Below are 19,267 nucleotides of genomic sequence, written 5' to 3' on the forward strand. Positions count from 1 at the left end.
CATAGCCTACCCCGACTGAGATCCTGTTCTCCGGTGCGGAGAGGACCGAGCCGACGGCGTGTACTGCAGCGGTGCGGCGAGGCGGCGGCAGGTGGGCTTGAGGTGCTGGCATCACACTAGGGCAACAAAGAAGGGGGAAAGAAACAAATCAAAGCGGTCGATTTCGCTGTCCCTAACGTGCGAGACCAGGTAAGAAAATGACGACGCTCGGCGACCGCGCATCGTCCGCGGAGGCGCAAATCCGGCGCATATTTGGGGCAGGTATGCGTCGCCGCGGACGGCCCGATCACTTTGCGTCGCCCGCTGAAGCAGGGCCCAGACGCATTTTCGGTCTCCACAGACGCAACATGTCTGTTTGCATCGCCCCGTTGGAGATGCCCCTAAAATTTGAAATCTCTTTTGAAACTTGCAAGAAATATATAACTATCTACCGATGGACCGCATATATCTGACTTTTTTTTTCTGTTTCTTGTCCGAATTCATCTTACTTTCGATTCGAATCCGTAGTCCAATATATCCATATTTAAATCTAAAACCGATCAATATTTCGTTAAGATCGCATTTAAATTCAAAACCGATATTCGCTATGATTCCAAAAATTAAAAAAATAGTATATGTGATAAAGGATACTGCATAAGCAGTGTCTGATCTGATTTCAATCCGTTCGCACCCCTACCAGCGCGCTCCCGTGCCGTGGCCGTACTCCTGCCCAGCCGCCACGGCGGCCGCCCTCCGTCGCAGTGTCGCGCCCTCCCCAACAGACGCATTTTCGGTCTACGCAGACGCAAACGGTTGGTCAACGTCTGTTTGCGTTGCCCCGTTGAAGATGCCCTAAAATTTAAAATCTCTTTTAAAACTTGCAAGAACTATAACTATCTACCGATGGAGGCATATTTCTGACTTTTTTTTTTCTGTTTCTGGTCTGAATTCATCTTACTTTCGATTCGAATACGTAGTCCAGTATATCCATATTTGAAGCTAAAGCTACGATCGCATTTGAATCCAAAACCGATCAATATTAGCTACGATTCCAAAACTAAAAAAAAAAAATAGTACTGTACTCCGTATGTGATAAAGGATATGGCATAACCAGTATCTGATCTGATTTCAATCCGTTTGCACCCCTACCAGCGCGCTCCCGTGCCGTGGCCGTACTCCTGCCCAGGCGCCCAGCCGCGACGGCGGCCGCCCTCCGTCGCACCTCCCCAACCTCCTCCCCAACAGACCTCGCTCCTCCGCCCTCACCGCGACTCCCCGCCCGCCGCGCTTTCGCTTTTAACCCCTTCTCCGGCGTCGCGCCGTTTCCGCCGTCAGCAGCGGCTCGTCGCCAGTGCCCGCGCCGGTGGAGCTCGGGGAGGCCGAGTCGGAAGAGTGGACCGTATCAGCGGTGGTGGGCGTCGTCCACTGGTCCCGCGCCGGGATTCCTGCAGCCCTAGCTCTTGTTAGAGAGAAACCCTAACCCTAGCTCAGATGAGCCGCCGCCGTTACTCGCTGGCGCCAGCGCCTCCGCTGGACGACGAGTTCCTTCTGGAGGAGATCCTCCTCCGCCTCCCTCCGCAGCCCTCCTCGCTTCCACGCGCCTCTCTCGTCTGCAAGCTTTGGCGCAGCATCCTCTCCGACACCCAATTTCTCAAACGATTCCGGAAACACCACCGTGAGCCTCCTCTGCTCGGCTTCTTCACAGGGCATATTGCCGCGCAACCTCTCTTCACTGCCGCCCTGGACTCACCTGACCGCATCCCTCACACCCGCTTTTCCGTGCCGCAGAGAAACCACCCAGGTGAGAAGTGGTTCTTCATGGGCTGCCGTCACGGCCTCGCCATCCTGATCAATGGCAATGAGCCCGAGGTTGTCGTGTGGGATCCCCTCACCGGCCAACAGCACCGCGTGCCATTTCCATCGGGTATGGACAATAGACGGGGGGATTCCTTTCAGGCCGCCGTGTTGTGCGCTGATGCTGAAGATGAGCATGTGCACGGAGATTGCTTCTTTTGTCCGTTTAAAGTGATTTTGGTTTGTACCGGATACAAGCATGCATTCGGTTCTCTCTACAATTCCAAGTCTGGTGTATGGGGAAATATTGCCTCGACGGCGACTACTGATGAGTTATCTATAAGGCCCAGCATCCTCATTGGGAATGCAGTTTACTGGTTGTTTTGTGGAGGTGATATCCTTGCCTTTGATATTGAAAGGCAAACCCTTGGTGTGATTCAGAAGCCGCCAGGCTCTCAGACTGCCGACTGCTGGTCCTTTCAGCTCTTACGGACAGATGATGGTACTGCCCTTTGCTTTGCAAATCTGTCAAAACTGAGAATATATATATGGGTGAGGAAAATGAACTCCTATGGTATCGCGAGATGGGCGCTGCAGCAGAAATTCATTAAATTGGATGTGCTCTTTCCACAAAGAATGGATAACGGCTACAAAAAGGCGACAATGGTGGGGTATGATGAGGAGTCAAATGTGATTGTTCTGGGTATGTATCTTGGTGACTTCATGCTTCAACCTGAGTCAATGCGGTTTACAAGATTTTCTAAAAGAAATTCCTGGGATAACAAGATGCATTACCCCTACACAAATTTCTACACTGCAGGTAATACCTCGCTATCTTCATTGAACAAGCAACCAAAATCCTAATAGTTCTTTTTATTGGATGAGATTTGTTCCAGTTACTTTTGGATCACAAATGGTATATGATTAATGTAGCATTGTTCGTGTGATTAGTTATTGAGTAGGCATACAAGTGTAAATTTAGTTGTTTGTTTCTTTGTTGGTCCAGTGGTGATCTTATAGTGATGTAATTTATAAGTTTATTGGTGGGCTACATTAAAGCAATAACACGAATATAGCTATTACTTTGTTTTCTGGTGATTGCTAAATGCTAACTGTGGTTTTGTGCTAACTGCTAAATGTTAAAGCATGATTTTTCTAACATGTGGAAACACGCAACAACTGCACTAAAAGAATATAGTGAAACCATATAGCTTTTTCCATTAAATATTTTCCTTGCTACAAATTTTCAGCTGACTATGAATAATTCTGGATAGATGCATTTTCTCTGAACATCTACCAGTCTTAACATGTCTGTTAAAGGAGTATTATTTTTGTTCTTCCTTGCACCTGCTAATACATCTCACTTCATTTATTATTATTTTCACAAAAGCTACATTCCCCAGCTCATGCCACATAATCTATAATTATTTGCAACTAGGCCTTCTCACCAGTTAAACTTTTCCATGAATTTTCCTTGGTTTATTGGCCTTCTTTTGCTTTTAGGAAGGGGAGTTGGGTGGAAATGGTTGGATCTGAAATTGTGAACACACGGGACCTGGTGATGTGCTATGGTGGTTGAACAGGTGAAGTAATTTTTTTCTTTGTTACTCAATCTATAAGATGATGCATGATCTATTATTTTTGGTTTCTAGCTCATGGATATGCTTAATAATCTGTCCAGTTCACCCTCGAAAATAAATAAATAATCTGTCCAGTTCTTACATTTTCAAAAATCATGCATTTGAGTCACATACCATATATTTCCTGTTTTGTAAGCCTCTTATATGCCCATGATACACAAAATAAACCTTGATTGACTTCACAAACTAGGAAGTTCAGTTTTTCCTCTAATGGAGTCACTGATCTTATAGTTTCTGCTGCAATCATGTGAAATTGTGTAGCAAAAGAACTTCGAGAACATGTCAACTGTAGAGGTTCGAAGGTGTGCTAGTAGTAATTGTTTTTGCGTTGCTGTTCTCCAGTTGTAATGTTAGTTTTGCCCAAAATTGCTGGATGATTCAGCTTCGAATATTTATGTATAATCTGCTCAATGGTTAATTAAACTTAATGTTCATTATTGGAATCATATGGATTTGGCTTTTCTATGAGAGAATACAAATTGGTTTGACCGAGATGGCGCTGCTTGCTCTGCAGGTTCTAGAGCTGAATTCCGGCTCCTGAGAAGCATAAATTGCTAGTTGGTCATGCTGTGGCATTTGATGTGGTCGATGCTGAAATTGCTCCACCGTGTAGTATCTAGGTTCTTCTACTTTTACATACTGTGGCCTGTTAAATGGACTTGTAGGATATAATTATGTAATATTTTCTATGACCTAGTATCAGTAGACATTAGTCAACTTGCATGCCTGTTATGCCTGTTAGTGACTCAGTGCATTGCTTTGGTAATATTGTCGCTTGCCCCTGTGATGAGAGGTACTAACTAAGTGGATGGACAAGAGGCTGTGATAATGCTATCTCACAGCACCTGATCACCTCTTGTAGCAGAGGTAGACAATGCTTGATGTAAGATATCCAGTATTAAGGCTACTGTCCATTTAGAGAACACCACATAGCAAGGTAAGAGCATCTCTAACAGACCCTGTAAATCCCGTCGGAACTGAACTTTTCCGGCGGATTTACGGGTTCGGGCCGAAACGCGCGCAGATCAGCGCCCGAATACATGGGCCGGCCCGTAAACGAAGTTCAGGGGCCCGAGAAATCGAGCGCACGCCCCGTATTAAAAGGGTTCGCGGAGGGGAGTTCGGGTCGCAAACCCTACTCCCCTCCGCCGCTCGTCTCCCGCTTCCCGTGGAGGATCCGCCGGCCGTGCCGCGGGTTTGGGCGGCGGCGACTCACCGCCGCATCCGCCTGTCTTCCGCACGGACGCGGAGCGGCGGAAGTGGAACAAGAGCGAGGGCGCTCGGAAGAGGAGCGCTCGCCAGTGGACGAACTGGGGGCTCACGCCCCCAGGGAAGCTCGCTCGCTACGGCCCCGTCGGCGAGGGCTCCTCCTCCGGCCAGTCGAGCCGCGCACCGCGGCTGCCTGTGGCGGAGAGCGAGGAGGAGGACGACCTCGTCCCCGCGCGCTCGCCGACCATCTTCGCCGGGGACTACGTCCACGGCAGCGATGAGGAGGAGGCCGTCCTCGCTCAGGCGAAGGCGATCAGCGACGCGGAGGCTCGGCAGCGCTTCCGCCGAAAGGAAGCCGACGCCGTGCGCCAGGTCAGGGAGTACGAGGCGGCCCGCCGGGAAGCCCGCGTCCGCCGCGTCAAGCTCGAAATAGTCGAGCTTGACAAGGACGACGCGTGAAGATCTTCCACGCCGCCGACCATCTCCGCCAGCACCGGCACCGCCGCGCGCCATAGGTCATATAGGCCGCATTTTGCTTAGCTAGGTTGCGCTTGCCGGTGTACCAGTATGTATCGGAGCAACTATGTCATCTAGAACTATGATCATCGCTAAATTTTACCCGCGCCATTTGGAATTCCTCTTTTCAGTTCCATTATACGGTTTCTATTCTGCGCCACTGCGAATTTCGACAGAACTCGCGTTTTCGGTGCACTGAACTCGGTGTTTTCAGTTTGCGTTTTTTCGGGCTCTGTTAGAGATGCTCTAAGACTCCTATCTTCAGGTCTGTAGGTATTTAATGGGGTTGATGAAGCTTATGAAGCCACTGTCCGCCTTGCTTCGCTTTGATACTCGCTCTTTGTTCTGTTCATTCCTGGTGAAGAAGGCGTTTGATAGTAGCTTGAACACTGTCATTCTTATGACTCGCTCTACGACTGTTGGTAATGGCCACTTGCCTAGCCCCAATTGCTACTTCAGAGTAAGGTTTGTCAGGAACCACTGAACCTTCGTCTTTCAGGTAGAACATGATGCCACACCTCTGCAAGTTTATTTGAAAAGCCACTCTCATGTTGATGATATATTTGCATGATGGTTTCCAGCTCTTGAAAAATATCTCTCCAATGTTCGTTAAGGATCTATGTGATACAATTGTATTTCAGTATCTGGAAATTTGCCGCTGATAATTTCTCATACTTGGATTCGTGGAGTGCAAGAACCAAGATGCACAAAGGGTAACAGTAACTTCGGTCTATGTTAAGTGCAATAGAGGAGACAAGGCAAAATAATGTTCTGATTCTTTTGTTATGGTCTGAATTGTAGTTTTGTAAAGAGGTTAATTTGAGGATATTAACAATTTATTCTTAAATGCTATTCCAATTCTGGATCTTCCATTTAAAATCTTCTTCTGAATTACACTAAAAGTTTGTTTTCGGTTTTGCATTTTTAGAAGAAACAAAATGCTTGCACATTATCTATTCTCTCTCGAATGTATGCCTCTGCTAAATTTTGTCCTTTCACCTATAATGGTCTGGGCTGCACTACAATGGGTTTCTTCATACAAATTTTGCATATCTTCTAACCAAAGAAAATGATTCCGATATTTATAGACCCTAAGTTGCTCTATTTTCTCTTCTATGTATATTTTCTGCAAATTTTTCCATTTTTCATGAAAAAAGGTCTTGTCTGCACTCGAAACTGATTGCTTGAGCCCCTGTGTAGGTTTACCTCCCATCTATAACGTTCTTTTTGTTGCAGCTTCTCGCATTATGAGTTCTCATGGTTTTGGGGATTTTGTTGACTAATTCAGTGTGGATCATCTGACCTGCATTTTTTGGGATTTTGTTGACCATGTTTTCGCAGCTACCCGGGAAATTGTGGAGACCTCGAGGTCGGTGGGCTTTCTCGCGTTGCAGCTACCTGAGGTCTGCTGGCATAACGTTTTTCTTTTAGCGTGTGGCTATGTGTATAGTGTGGTGGTCTTCTGCTCTGTGGTGATACTCAGAGAGCATGTTCTCTGTATTTAACTTGTGCACTCTCGAAGTGTTGCCCTGTACTGCTGCTGCTTATTCCTAACAAAAGTTTGGCCTGAGGCCCTTTGGTTTATTCTGCATGTTGCCTTCATAAGAGTTGCAGTAGCAATCCCTTTTTTACTTTTTATTCAATGTTATGACCCTACAAGTGTAGGGGAAACCTCAGTTCTGGACCAATCTAGTGAGAGCCATGTGCTGCTGCAAAATGGCGAGGTGTTTTTGGTGCCACTGAAATCTGGGAGTAGCCATTTAGGTTTACCTGTTCTGATGTATCAACTGCTAAGTAAAGTAGCTCAGTAAGTGATTTTCAATGTTTCTCTGCATCTGTACTCTCTAAGTGTTGCCCCTGTGCCGCTGCTGCTTCTTTCTGTGTATTACTATGAAGGTTCTTTTGTACGATGTGGCCTGTCGAGTGGACTACTAAAATTGAACTGTAATCTTTTGTACGACTAATTTCCACAGACATTAGTCAGCTTGCTTGCCTGATTAGGAGAACACTTATGCTTGGCACTGTGTGCGAGGCACAGGAAGCAAGTAGGCACAGTTTTTTCGACAAAGAGCATATATTAATATCGAAGATACCAATTACACCCAACCTCTGCAACAACGCATTGCCCTAACGGCATTACGGATGCACACAACCAAAAAAAGAAAGAAGAATTACAGAAAAAGAAAAGTCCCGCTACGGCTGTTTAATCATCGGAATAGCAGCACAAACACCACCAAGACAACACCATAAGTCCAACTTCTTCAAAAGCGGCGCCTCCAAGAAGGAAACAATGCACAAGCGCTGTCATCGCCCGATCAAAGATCTGGATTTTCATCCTGAAGAAGGTCGGGCTCTCAAAACAATGCCTTCAACAAGGTCATTGCCAGGCACAACCAATTAAGGCCAGACCTTGGATTTTCACCCTGAAAGGTAAGACTTTGGTCTTCTCCAGTGCAGTCGCCCCACTTGCATGCCGCTGCTCCAAGTCATGAACCACCAAGCCAAAAACCTCATCGCCCCAAAGATTGGGACCTCCATTGGTAGTCCTCAGATCTCGGCTTTCATGACATTCTCTGCCAGCACCATGGAACGAGAATGTGCCCCACGATATTAACAGCTAGCAGAGCTTCAAAGCGCTCCCTCTGAAACCAAACGGCCAGAGTAAAACACGGGTGTGCACGACCGAATCCCACCCGATCTAGCAGTCTTCAGGCATGATTCACCCATGGAAGATCGCCGGCGGAGCTTTCCGGAACCCGTCACTCTAGCCAGATCAATGGGAACACACCTCCGGTAGATCATCATCTTGACGTATGGTCTTTGTCAATATATACAATCGATCTCAAGTCTTGCTAAGTGACGTGGCTGTGATAATTCTATTTCTATCCTTATGCTCTTTCCCTCTACACCTTGTAATGGCATGTGGTTTTGCCAAAATTCGAAGTTCAGGGTAAAAACAGAAAAAAGAGCAAAAACAAGTGATGTAAAAACAGCAAAAAGAGCAAAAACATGGTGATGTAAAATACGAGATGATGCTCTAATGTGGCTGCCTTCCGGGCCAGTCTTCGCAGCTTGACACGGGCTTTTTGCTAATTTGTCGTGCGGTTCTGGCTCGGGCCTGAATCTGTCAAACTGAAGAGTTGGGCTAAATCACCAGCCTGCGATAGAACGCACACCGCACAGGCCGGCGACATTCCAATGCGGCGGCGCCGTCGGGAAGGAATACGCCGCCGGTTCGCGGTTGCTGCCTGCGACCGCTCTCCTCCGCGGATGACCACCACACCGTTCCGTCGAGCCCGCGCGCCGCTCTCCCAGGGTCGCAGTCCAAGGGAGTACGAGACCGCACTCGGGCGGCCGGTTGGCGTGCGTCGATCTACCGTGACGTCCAAGGGCCCGTGGAAAGCGACGATCCATCGACAGAGCAGTGTCCAATGCCGTGGCGACTCAGGGGCGGCGGCTTGGACGGCGAACTTGTGGTGCCTTCGGCTTAGATGGAGCCGCCACCCATTCAACGCAAGCCACCTATTCTACCAAATGCCAGAGCCAATGACTACTGCCAGCCTACTAGGTATGTATCGTACTCAGGTTTGTTTCCCATTGACTTTCTTTTTTGTATGATGTACCTGAGTTATTAAACTACTCCGTAGAATAGTGGAAACGATTTTCTGGTTGCAATGATTAGCCATCAGCGATATAGGATAGCTAACAACTGCCATTCTGAGCATATTTATTATTCTTTTGTTACTTCCGGACGATTGGAGACTGCCAAGCCAGAAGTAATGCAATTTTAGATATCGACCCCTGCTTTTGATTGCTAATTATTTATCTCAAACGGCAGTGAAATGAAAGATAACTGAAGATTACAGTGACAATGATAAGGTACAGTTTCGTACATAGCTCTACAATTCATTTACATTCCTTTCATATTCATTTAATTAGTCATCATGACTTTGTTGTATACTTATTAATGTCTAAAATTCTTGTTAACTTTCCAAAACAACATGACACACACTTCAAGTTGGCTAAATGTTAAAAAAAAGTTGGGTAATAGGTAAAGCATGTAAAGTTAATGCAGGGAAACTTGTGAACTATCTACCGTTTACAAACCTAGTAAAAGAACAGAATATTTATGTCCTACCTCAGAATATCTCCCATGACTTCGTACAGGAAATTAGAACAAGGGCGTAAAAAGAAGCAGATAACATTTGCTTCAGCTATCACAAAAATCTCATTTACATACAGCGTAACAGAGCTTTTGCTGTTACTGAATAGCAAGTTAGACTCCCTTGAAGCGTGTCTTATTTTGTATGCGATCCTTCATTATCTTACATCGTGCACTGTGATAAAATTATTGGACGGAAAAACTGAGTACAAGTATTTCGGCGAAGGTCACTGTTATTGAACTTTACTTCACTTTGTTGCTTCACTGCTATCACAAATGTTGTCAAGCCATAGAACTAATTCATGGGTTAATGGTCTCAGTTTAGGTGAGTCACTGATGCACAAACATGCGATATCAATCATCTTCATCATTTGAATCTCAAATTTCTTGTCATACATTGCACGGTCCAGTACTTCTGCTTCACGGTGTTCTTCTTTCATGTGTACGACCCATGAGACCAATTCCCTAGCTCCCTTCCGCTTGCACATATCAACAGGCCTTTTTCCTGTTAATAACTCCAGAAGAACAATGCCAAAACTATACACGTCACCTTTAAAAGTGGCTATTGAACAGTGGCCATACTCTGGGGGGATGTAACCTAGTGTGCCTACTAGGTCAGTTGTCACATGAGTATCATAGGGACAAATTAGCCGAGCAAGCCCAAAATCAGCCAACTGAGCTTCAAAATTCTCATCCAGAAGAATGTTGCTTGACTTGATATCACGGTGTAGTATATGGGGTTCGCACAACAAGTGCAGATATGCCAAACCTCGTGCTGCTCCTTTGGCTATCTGAAGCCTTCTTTGCCAGGTTAATCTAGATGGGCCATCAGGCTTTTCATGAAGCCAATGGTCTAGGCTGCCATTCTCCATGTAAGAGTAGATCAGGAGCCTGTCACTGCCATTCCTGCAGTAACCTTGTAGAAGCACAAGATTAGGATGCCTAGCTTTTGATAAAGTCTCCACCTCTGCTTTGAACTCCCGTTCCATCTGGCCAAAATCACCCGATAGTCTTTTGATGGCAATTTTTGCTCCATCTGGTAGTGTTCCCTTGTACACTAGACCAAAGCCACCACAACCAATGATTTTAGCCTGATCAAAGTTGTTTGTAGATTTCAAGATATCACTGATAGTCAATGCCTTGTCATCATCCTTGTTCTGAAACAGAAGTACCAGTGAGGCTGGTGCCAACTCCAGGGCTCCATTTGTATCTGCAACAGCCTTTACTGTATGATCATGCCTTCTGAAGCTTCTCCTGAACACAAGTACAACAGCAACAGACAAAACCAATGCTGCTCCAAGTGCAGTACCAATTACTATTCCTAACATGAGACCCTTGTTCTTTCCATTTCCAGTTGCAGACATTATGGGAGCATGGCTGGAATTGCATTGAGATAAGCCAAAGCGGATGCCACAGAGATTGGGGTTCCCCTCGTAATCAGAACTTGTAAATGTTGAGAATTGGCCTCTTGACGGAATTGTGCCCATCAGATTATTGTATGCCACACTGAAGCTTGATAGAAAATTCAGCATCGTTAATGAAGAGGGTATGCTTCCAGTAAGATTGTTATGCGACAAGTCCAAGGATTCCAAACTAGCCATGCCTGATAGCTCATCAGGAATGATACCAGAAATATTGTTGTTACTGAGGTCCAAGACATGCAGGTTCTTGAGGTTTCCAAAGCCCGGCAATATGTGACCAGTGAGCTTGTTATGGCTGAGAACTAGAGAGGGCGGGAAGCTGCTAACCTGATTGTACTGCAACCCTTTGCCTGTCTTGTTCTTTTTAATGAAGAAAGGAAAATAATCAGTCTCCGTGGATTGCTGTGAGCTGTTGTATGTAACAAGGCCCTTCATGCTCGACAAACTGTCCGGTATTTCTCCAATAAGTGAATTGTTAGAAAGATCCACATAGAACAGAAACTCAAGATCACCAATCCATGCAGGAATATTCCCAGACAGTTGATTCCATGATAAATCTAGCACCTTCAAATCCGTGAATTTAGCGAGCCATGGTGGTATTTCTCCTGAAAGATGGCTATTAGCAATGACAAACACTTGGATGTTACGGAAGCCATTTATTCCAGTCATCGGCAAGGCCTTCCTATCACGGAAGTTCTTTGTCAACACAAGGCTTGTTAGACTTCGACAGTCTTGAAGCACAGATAATGCCGAGGAAACATTTGTGAAGCTATTGTTCGAAAGTGAGATGTAGGACAAAAACTGAAGCTTTCTGAAATCAGCTGGGATCTCGCCACTGAGGTTGTTTGTGCCAAGATTTAGGCTTCTGAGATGTTGGCACTCTGACAAGCTATCAATTGTGCCAGTGAACTTGTTTGCCCCAAGGTCAAGTGAGATCAGCTGTGTCATCTCCGAGCAATTGAAATTGATCTTTCCACCGAGTGAATTGTTCCTCAAGTACAACATCTTCAATGATGGTGACCGAGACAGTGAGGAAGGCAATGGGCCCTTGAAGGAGTTGGATTGCGCAGAGAAGTACTCTAACTTGCCAAGCCTACCAAAAATATTTGGAAGGTGTCCAGAGAGCGAGTTGAAAGAAATGTCCAGTTGAGCAAGGCTGGACATATTGCCAAACCATGGGCTCATCCTATCAGTGAGCTGATTCTCCTGCAGAGACAAGTTCTTCAGAAGTTGCAGCTTGAATAGGTCGTCTGGCAAGCTCCCGGAGATGCTGTTGAGCTCCACATATAGCTCCTCGAGCTTCGTGCAGTTTCCAAAGCCAGCTGGAAATTCCCCCGCAAAGAGATTCGACATGAACCGGATCACACGGATCACTGCGGACGACTCACAGATGCTTGAATCAATTCTTCCAGTAAACATATTGAACCCTGCGTCGAACACCGTGAGCTGCGGTGAACCATGGAGCGTGGGATGGGTGCCGCTGAACGTGTTGAAGGATATGTTGAAGACCTCAATCATCGGGAGCGACATGTTGACTGGGAATGCTCCAGAGAGCTCATTGTCGCTGACGTCGAGCCGCTGCAGCCTGTGGAGCTGAACAAGGGGGGCCGGGATGGCACCGTGGAGGTTGTTGTTGGAGAGGTTGAGCCACTGGAGATGGTCCAGCTGTGTGAGCGAGAGCGCCAGCTCGCCCTTCAGTTTCCTGCCGTGGAGGTCCAGCCCGATGACCCTGCCACCGGAGTCGCATGCCACACCCAACCACGCGCAGCAGTTAGCCACTTCCGAGGACGTGTTTGAGAGCGTCCAGCTGCTGATGCCTCCGGTGAGACCTTGCAAGAAGCCTTCCAGCGCACGGTAATCACCGGGGCTGCAGGAGCTTTGGTTGAGTGGGTAGACGGGAGACAGGAAGAGAAGCTGCACGGACAGCCATAGGAGGAAGCAGCTTGGCCATCTGGTGGCGCTTTGGATCAAGACATGCCCCATCGAAGCAAGAAGAGCTGTAGCGATGGTGTTGAGCTAGGAAGAGTGGTTCTTGTTTTTCTTTTCAGCAGCTATATGATGTCTAATGCCATTTGATGCGTAAAAGCTGGCCTCCCCAGCGCTTGCAGCTCAAGCAACAATGGTGGCGGCGGTGAAGAGTGAGGGAGAGAAGGTGGGTTGTGAGACGGTCGTAGAAGAGAGGTGCGTGCTTCGGTTTTGACTTGTGATTGTGCAGGCACTCGGCCGTGGGAGACGAGTTTTCTTGAGGAAATTGATTGTCTGTGTCAACTTGCTAGAAAAACTCCATCGTCGGAAATCTTTTGACTTCTGTTCAAAGTTGGCCTAAGCTGTCTTTTTCTTCCTCGCTTTCCTTCCTTTTGGCTGTTTTCATGGAAATGAATCTAATAACTAGCCTGAAAGCAGACCGGTGCCACCTGCACAATGGATGGATATTAATAGATATCCTGCAGAGGCAGAATACTGCGCAGCAAGTGCTCAAAGGAGAGGTTTAGAAAGTAACTAAACAGGCAAGAAGTGTTACAAAAGGTTACATGTAATTTAGTGGACGTTTCCGTGCCATCGCAGGATTCTGGGACTGTTTTAAAGAAAGTTTTACTAATTTTCAATTGACACGAGAATTAACTTAATTGTAAGTCAACTCCTAGTTCATAGGATTGCACCGTGATTCGTGCTAGAATGAGTTGCAATTGTGATTTTCTAGTTGCATCTAAGGTTGCAACTAAGAAAAAACTTCTAGACCATTGGATTATTTCATGATTCATGTTAATCATTAGTTGTAACACGGTTGCAAGTGCCACGAACTGTTGGATTATTTGCGATTCATGTTAGTTGCAAGTTGCAACTTGAATTACAACTAAGATTTAGTGGCATTATCTGACCGAGAATTAGAATTAGTCACACCTTTAAAAAATACTCACTCTAGGCATAACATAATCCTAAATTGGTTGTAATATTGTCTTTTGGGACCAAGGGAGCAGCAGACAAGCCGTTGGTATACTTGCATATGCAAAAAACTTCTTTTTTAAGAGCAACAATATCCAAAAAATGAGATTGCATTCTGATGGATATTGGTTGCGGCAGGAGTGTCAACGGGCAGCGGCAAGCGACGCATGTGCGGCCGCCGCTTTCGGCTACGCCGGCCAACGCCCTGCCGTGCCCGCCAGTGAACATACACAGCACAGCTCCAAAATACGGGACAAAGGGCTGGAGAAAATACTACTACTACCGCAGGAGCTACTCTGCATTTTGGTTTATTAGGCTCGATCAGACGACGGCTGATAAAGTATGTGGATGATGCCGCCGCCGACGGCTACACTAGAAATACAGCATGCATAATCGATTGGTACACACACCGTATTGTTTGTGAGAGTTGGATCATCGATTTAATATGGGTCCGTCTAAATCTTTGCTAGTAAGTATTGGCCACCCTAAAAGAATGGAAGTGCAATATAAAAGTACAACCTGTTTTAGATACTTCCATAGTAAGTGTCAAAAACTTAGTACAAAAGTTATACTAACTTAGTACTCCCTCTGTTCCATTCTATAGTGCCTATTGTTTTTTGGCACGGAAATTAGCGCAAAAGTATTTTTTACACAAGACCCCTTGCTGTTCGATTTGAGATCAACGTAAAATTTGGTAAATCCATATCTTTCTAACTTACCATAACAATTTTTGGGAGCTGAACGATTTGGGAGTTGAACGGGGAGGGGTAATTGAAAAAAAGCTAAGCTAAAACCTTATATTCTGAAACAAATGCCGAAAATCTATAGGCACTATATAAAGAAACGGAGGGAGTATAATTTTTAACACTTTTGATGAATCGGAGGGAGTACAGTTGCACTTTTCCATCTCAATTACACTTCTCTAAAAAGCAGAAAAATGCAACTAAAATAAATATCCATTTTTTTAAAATTGTGGTTATATATACTTCTTTCAGGCGACCGACACTTACAAAAAAACTCAATCACCTAAGATTTATCAAAACTGATTTAATATTATGCACATCAGTGTCACCTCTAAAGAAATACAGTACATGCGTACATGCTACAACGCCATGTGCAGCGCAATTCTTCTCGGGGAAGTCAAGAGAGGCGAAGTTGGACTTGATAGATAGATACGTCGGCCAGCCCTTTGAATTTACCTGGTTCGATTAATGGAGCATGGGATTCCTCTAAATGTTATGGAACTTTAACTGCGTATTGTGACCGACTAGGCTAACTTGGTAAAAACAGCAAAGCTAGCAAGGTAACGGTGCAAGTTGTGAGGGATCGGTGCGCGTTTCGTCTTCTATACGGCCACTCGGACGGACAGGAGTTGCCGATTACCTCGCGGAAATGGTACGCCACTTCCACTCGCACGCCCACTATCCAGGGTAACTTTCGTCTCTTCTGTTGCTTTCTTCTGCACTGATTAGTTGCCAGTTATGGCGCATTAGATTGGGTAGAGTCTTTGAATTATACGTGTGTGCAGAAAATATATTAACATCGTAAAGGTACCAATTATATCTAATTAGTAAAAAAACAAAATTAACGATTTTGTTCCGGTGATGAAACACTCGCAACAGCCACACTCTAAGTACCACGGAAGATAACACCTGAATTACAATAGTGATTCTTCGGACAACGTCTTCAAGAAAGAAACAATACACAAACATGATCGTCGTCCGATTGAAGATCTTAGATTTTCACCTTGAGAAAGACCAAGTTTACAAAACAATGCTTTACCAAAGCCATTAGCATGTACAACCAATAAACCAATGAACCAATGAAGTCCAAACCTAGGGTTTCACTCTGAAAATCGTGACTCAATACTCGAGGAGCGTCACCAAAATGAATCCACATGTGCCGCCACCTCTTCTTGCCAAGGCCGCTACTGGCTGCTATCAGTCACCAAACGCTCGACAGACAGGAAGAACCAGACTTCATCACCAAAACACCTCTCATCCATAATCAAACCTCCGATGGCTTGAATGTGATAACTTAATGACCGACCGCTCTGCGTCTAGCCACCGAAGTTAGGTAAGGATCCCATCATGCATACCGGCACTTCGTCGTTTGTTTAGCGTCACAATTAAGCAGTGTCACACTGTCAGTACTGCACTCCTCAGACATTAAACATTCCAATTTTCTATGTCTTCTCGATCGAGCTCTATGTACCCCACCGTCGTGGACTAAATGGCACGGCGACGATCATAATCATATGGCACCGTATTCTCGCACAATTTCGCTCTAGTGCGCGTCTCCACTTTAATTTGTCCCTTTTGCAAAGACTTCTCGCGAAGAACAGATCCGCACGATTAATTAACAATCATGGCGCATACTGATAGCCTTGGATTAACTAATCCTAGTAACGGAACCGGGTTCTCGTTCGTGGCTAATGGTGCGCGCGCCTTATCTCCCTACACGGCGCACTATCCCTAGCTAGTTAACAACAAGACACCCTATGGTGGATGGATGGATTCCTTCCGATGGAGATATTGCTATTTCCCGGGCCATAGAGTTAGTGGGCAGTGAACTTTCTTTCGCCCTTTTCTCCGGTCCAATGAGCTCGCGATCCGGCACCTGACATGGATCACCAGAGTACCCGATGATGCGCTGCTCGACGGGACTGGTAACGACGCGTGCGCTCGCACTGGCGCCGGCGGTCGCTGCCGAATCGAGCGATCGGGCGTGTGATATGGACATGTACCACGGCCACTAGCTGACTAGCATACCACCACCACGACCACCAACAACAACGACCGTGCGGAGTGCGACGCGACACCACCATTTCTCCGGCGGTCTTGTGGGCGGTGGGCCGGCAGGGGGCGTCGTCATTCCGGCCGTCGCTTTATTTCAGTGTCGTGACCTAACCATCCCAACGGGTGTCAGTCGGGCGCGCATCGTCAGAGTGGCCCATCCAAGGCAGCGTTAAAAGGCGGCCGGCGCCTTCCGCTGGCTGGCTGACACGGCCGCCGTCGATGATGTTGCTTGGTGAGGGACTTCTCAGGATAAGGGCTCCTTTGATTCAAAGGATTTGCATAGGAATTGTGTAGGATTTGGTTCCTATGGGAAAAATTCCTATACATGTTGTTTGATTCATAGGAACATATCCTATAGGAAAAATTCCTATAGAAATCTTGTACTGTAATTTCTATAGGAAAAAAGCATCAGCTCATACCTCATGGAAAAATTCCTTTGCTACAATCAAACAAACTTCATCTTTCTATAGGTTTCAAGTAGACATGCCATTTCAATCATATACCTTTCCTATTCCTATGTTTTTCCTATCCTTTAAATCAAAGGAGCCCTAAGCTGTGCGCCTATGCCCGTTCTGACCTTGCCATTGCGTGACTACACCTTTTGTTGTGGGCTTCGGTGGTCGATCGGTGGAACATCAGCACCTTAGGAAAGGGTCTGTGACATCATTCTTTTTAATATTCACAGAGACATCCTCCCCCGGTTCCATTTGTAGCATAAACGAAACAACTCTTGAGAGAACCGAATTCGAAACCGAAAAACATGGGGACCACTCGAAACAAAGCCACTGCTTTGAGCCAGAGCGCTAAGTTTAAACTACAAACTAAACCAGCCCATCCAGGGAAACTGAATCAAAGCCTCAACTCAGCGCGAGCAAAAGCATGCCAACCTCCTAGTTACCAGCTCCAAAAGCATACTAGCCACACCACTACTCCTATTACACCATCTATTGGAACTGAGCATCACAACACGACGTGGACCGAGGCATTTCCTCTGGATGTTCCTTCAGGTAAGCCAGGAACGCTCTCCTGCCATGCTCGAGCTTAGAGGCAGGAGCCCAGGAGGAAATCCACTCGAAACTGGTGCACTTCAGCTTCACCTCGGTTTCATGGGTGCTTTGATTAGTTGCATCAAAATATCCACAAAAGAAGCCACTTTCCTCCAGGTTTGATCCTTGAAGGGAACTTTCCAGTTTCTCAGGTAAGACAGGATCACTCTCCACACCTGTTTCAAATCCAACTAGGTAAGTCTATTAAAAACTAAACTATTCCTAGAATTTCAAATCCCCCACAAGATAAGAGAAGAAATGAAATTAAATTGTAAGAACTTCTTGTTACAAAGCCATCTACCAGCTATATCTAAGTATTTTTCCACCTTATGATTAAATTTTTTTCCAACCAAAAGCCAAATGCTTTTGGACACTATGCAATCAAAGAAGAGATGATGCACACTCTTAAATTCTTTGCAGAAAGAGCATTTCATAGGTTTGGGAATACCTCTACGTTTCAAAGTATTCCTAGTCATGATTTTATTCTATGGAAACAACCATAAAAATACCTGGACTCTGGGAGGAATTTTCAAATCCCAGACTGCAGGCAAAAAAATAGTAGTTAATCCCCTAAAATTAACTAAAGCATACATAGATTTTGAAAAATATAAACTATCTGTTTCATATGACCAGATAAGCTGATCCTCATCAGAGTTCAAATTATGGTATTAGCAGTAGCCAAAAGCTCCTGCCATTGTACCATGCTCATCAGCTATTAGACAATCTCAGTCTATCCATATCTCAGTTGCTCTAATTCAGCTCATGTACAAGGGATTGCCCTATAGTGCTAGCACTTCGGAATATCGCGATTTTTTTTAAATAATACGAATATTTTATTTAAGTGCAGTAATAGCGCGTGTTTTCAAAAATTTTGAAAAGTGTGACCCGGTCGGTTAGCAGCTGACCGATCGGTCTTTAGTAGACTGTAATATCCCAGGTAATGGGGTTACAAAAATAGAGGAAACAGATGTGTGCATTGCATTCATGCATAGAAAATCTGGGGAATTTTCGCGCTTTAAAGTAAAACAGTCACAAGCTTCACTTGACCTTGGTGGAATTGAAGTAGCTCATCATGTCAAGCGCTATAAACCTCAATGTGACTTTGTTTAAAACCTTGTTTTGGGTAGAGATGATTTGATCTAAGGGTTTAGATCAAATGGAATTAAAACTAACACTACAACAAACCTTAAACAAGGATCAATTGATTGATCTTATAAAAGATCATAATATGGTAACCTTCACCCTAACATATGAACATCTATTCAAATTGAAATCATGTAACAATAAACCAGAGGAACTATTCTTGACTTATATTTTCCATGTCTTAAACTAATCCTTGATCCTACCATGAACCTCATGGTATTCATTCTATTTCAATCTTGGAAATAAGACAAGGAGATCAACCCTAGAAGTATGTATTCTTCCCCATTCCATATTATTATACATCAAATCCAAAGAGATGAGAGTTCTATATTATTTATTGGAGAAGCAAACACAAACCTTGAGCTAAACCTTGGATATACATCCAAGTATTCAAATCATCATCCTTAAGAGTAACCCTAGGATATTATTCAAGACATTCCTAGAAAGAGAACCCATTCATGTTAACCATGATATTGGTGACCACATCATTATCTTTGGAGAATAACCTTAGGTTAGCATTGAAGTACTTCCCAATTGTGGGAAAGGACTATCCATATACCCAGATGATTATATCATCGTTCCCTGGAAAGAACCCTAAGTAATATCTCAGGCATTC

At 45.2% G+C, this 19,267-nt stretch overlaps 2 protein-coding genes across 5 annotated transcripts; one reads left to right on the forward strand and one right to left on the reverse strand.

Moving 5' to 3' along the window:
* The first annotated feature begins 1,125 nt into the window (after positions 1-1,125).
* Positions 1,126-6,722, forward strand: LOC127325721 (uncharacterized). Of its 4 annotated transcripts, XR_011747416.1 has the most exons (4): positions 1,126-2,593; positions 3,277-3,356; positions 5,404-5,637; positions 5,720-6,722. XR_011747416.1 is itself a non-coding variant. In XM_051352534.2 (3 exons), the coding sequence occupies exons 1-2, from the start codon at positions 1,471-1,473 to the stop codon at positions 3,315-3,317; spliced, it is 1,164 nt and encodes a 387-aa protein (XP_051208494.1). In that variant the 5' UTR covers positions 1,126-1,470; the 3' UTR covers positions 3,318-3,356; positions 5,404-6,722. The 4 variants fall into 4 exon arrangements, 3 of the variants coding, with proteins under 3 accessions (XP_051208494.1, XP_051208492.1, XP_051208491.1); XM_051352534.2 differs by having other exon boundaries at positions 5,404-6,722; XM_051352532.2 differs by lacking the exons at positions 5,404-5,637; positions 5,720-6,722 and adding an exon at positions 3,928-4,325.
* Positions 6,723-9,323: 2,601 nt separating this feature from the next.
* Positions 9,324-12,964, reverse strand: LOC127325737 (phytosulfokine receptor 1). The gene has a single exon (XM_051352556.2). It carries the CDS (start codon positions 12,702-12,704, stop codon positions 9,549-9,551), a length of 3,156 nt encoding a protein of 1,051 aa, XP_051208516.1. The 5' UTR covers positions 12,705-12,964; the 3' UTR covers positions 9,324-9,548.
* Between the last annotated feature and the right edge of the window lie 6,303 nt (positions 12,965-19,267).

Source organism: Lolium perenne, chromosome 6, assembly GCF_019359855.2.
Source record: "Lolium perenne isolate Kyuss_39 chromosome 6, Kyuss_2.0, whole genome shotgun sequence".
NCBI classification, from domain to species: domain Eukaryota; kingdom Viridiplantae; phylum Streptophyta; class Magnoliopsida; order Poales; family Poaceae; genus Lolium; species Lolium perenne.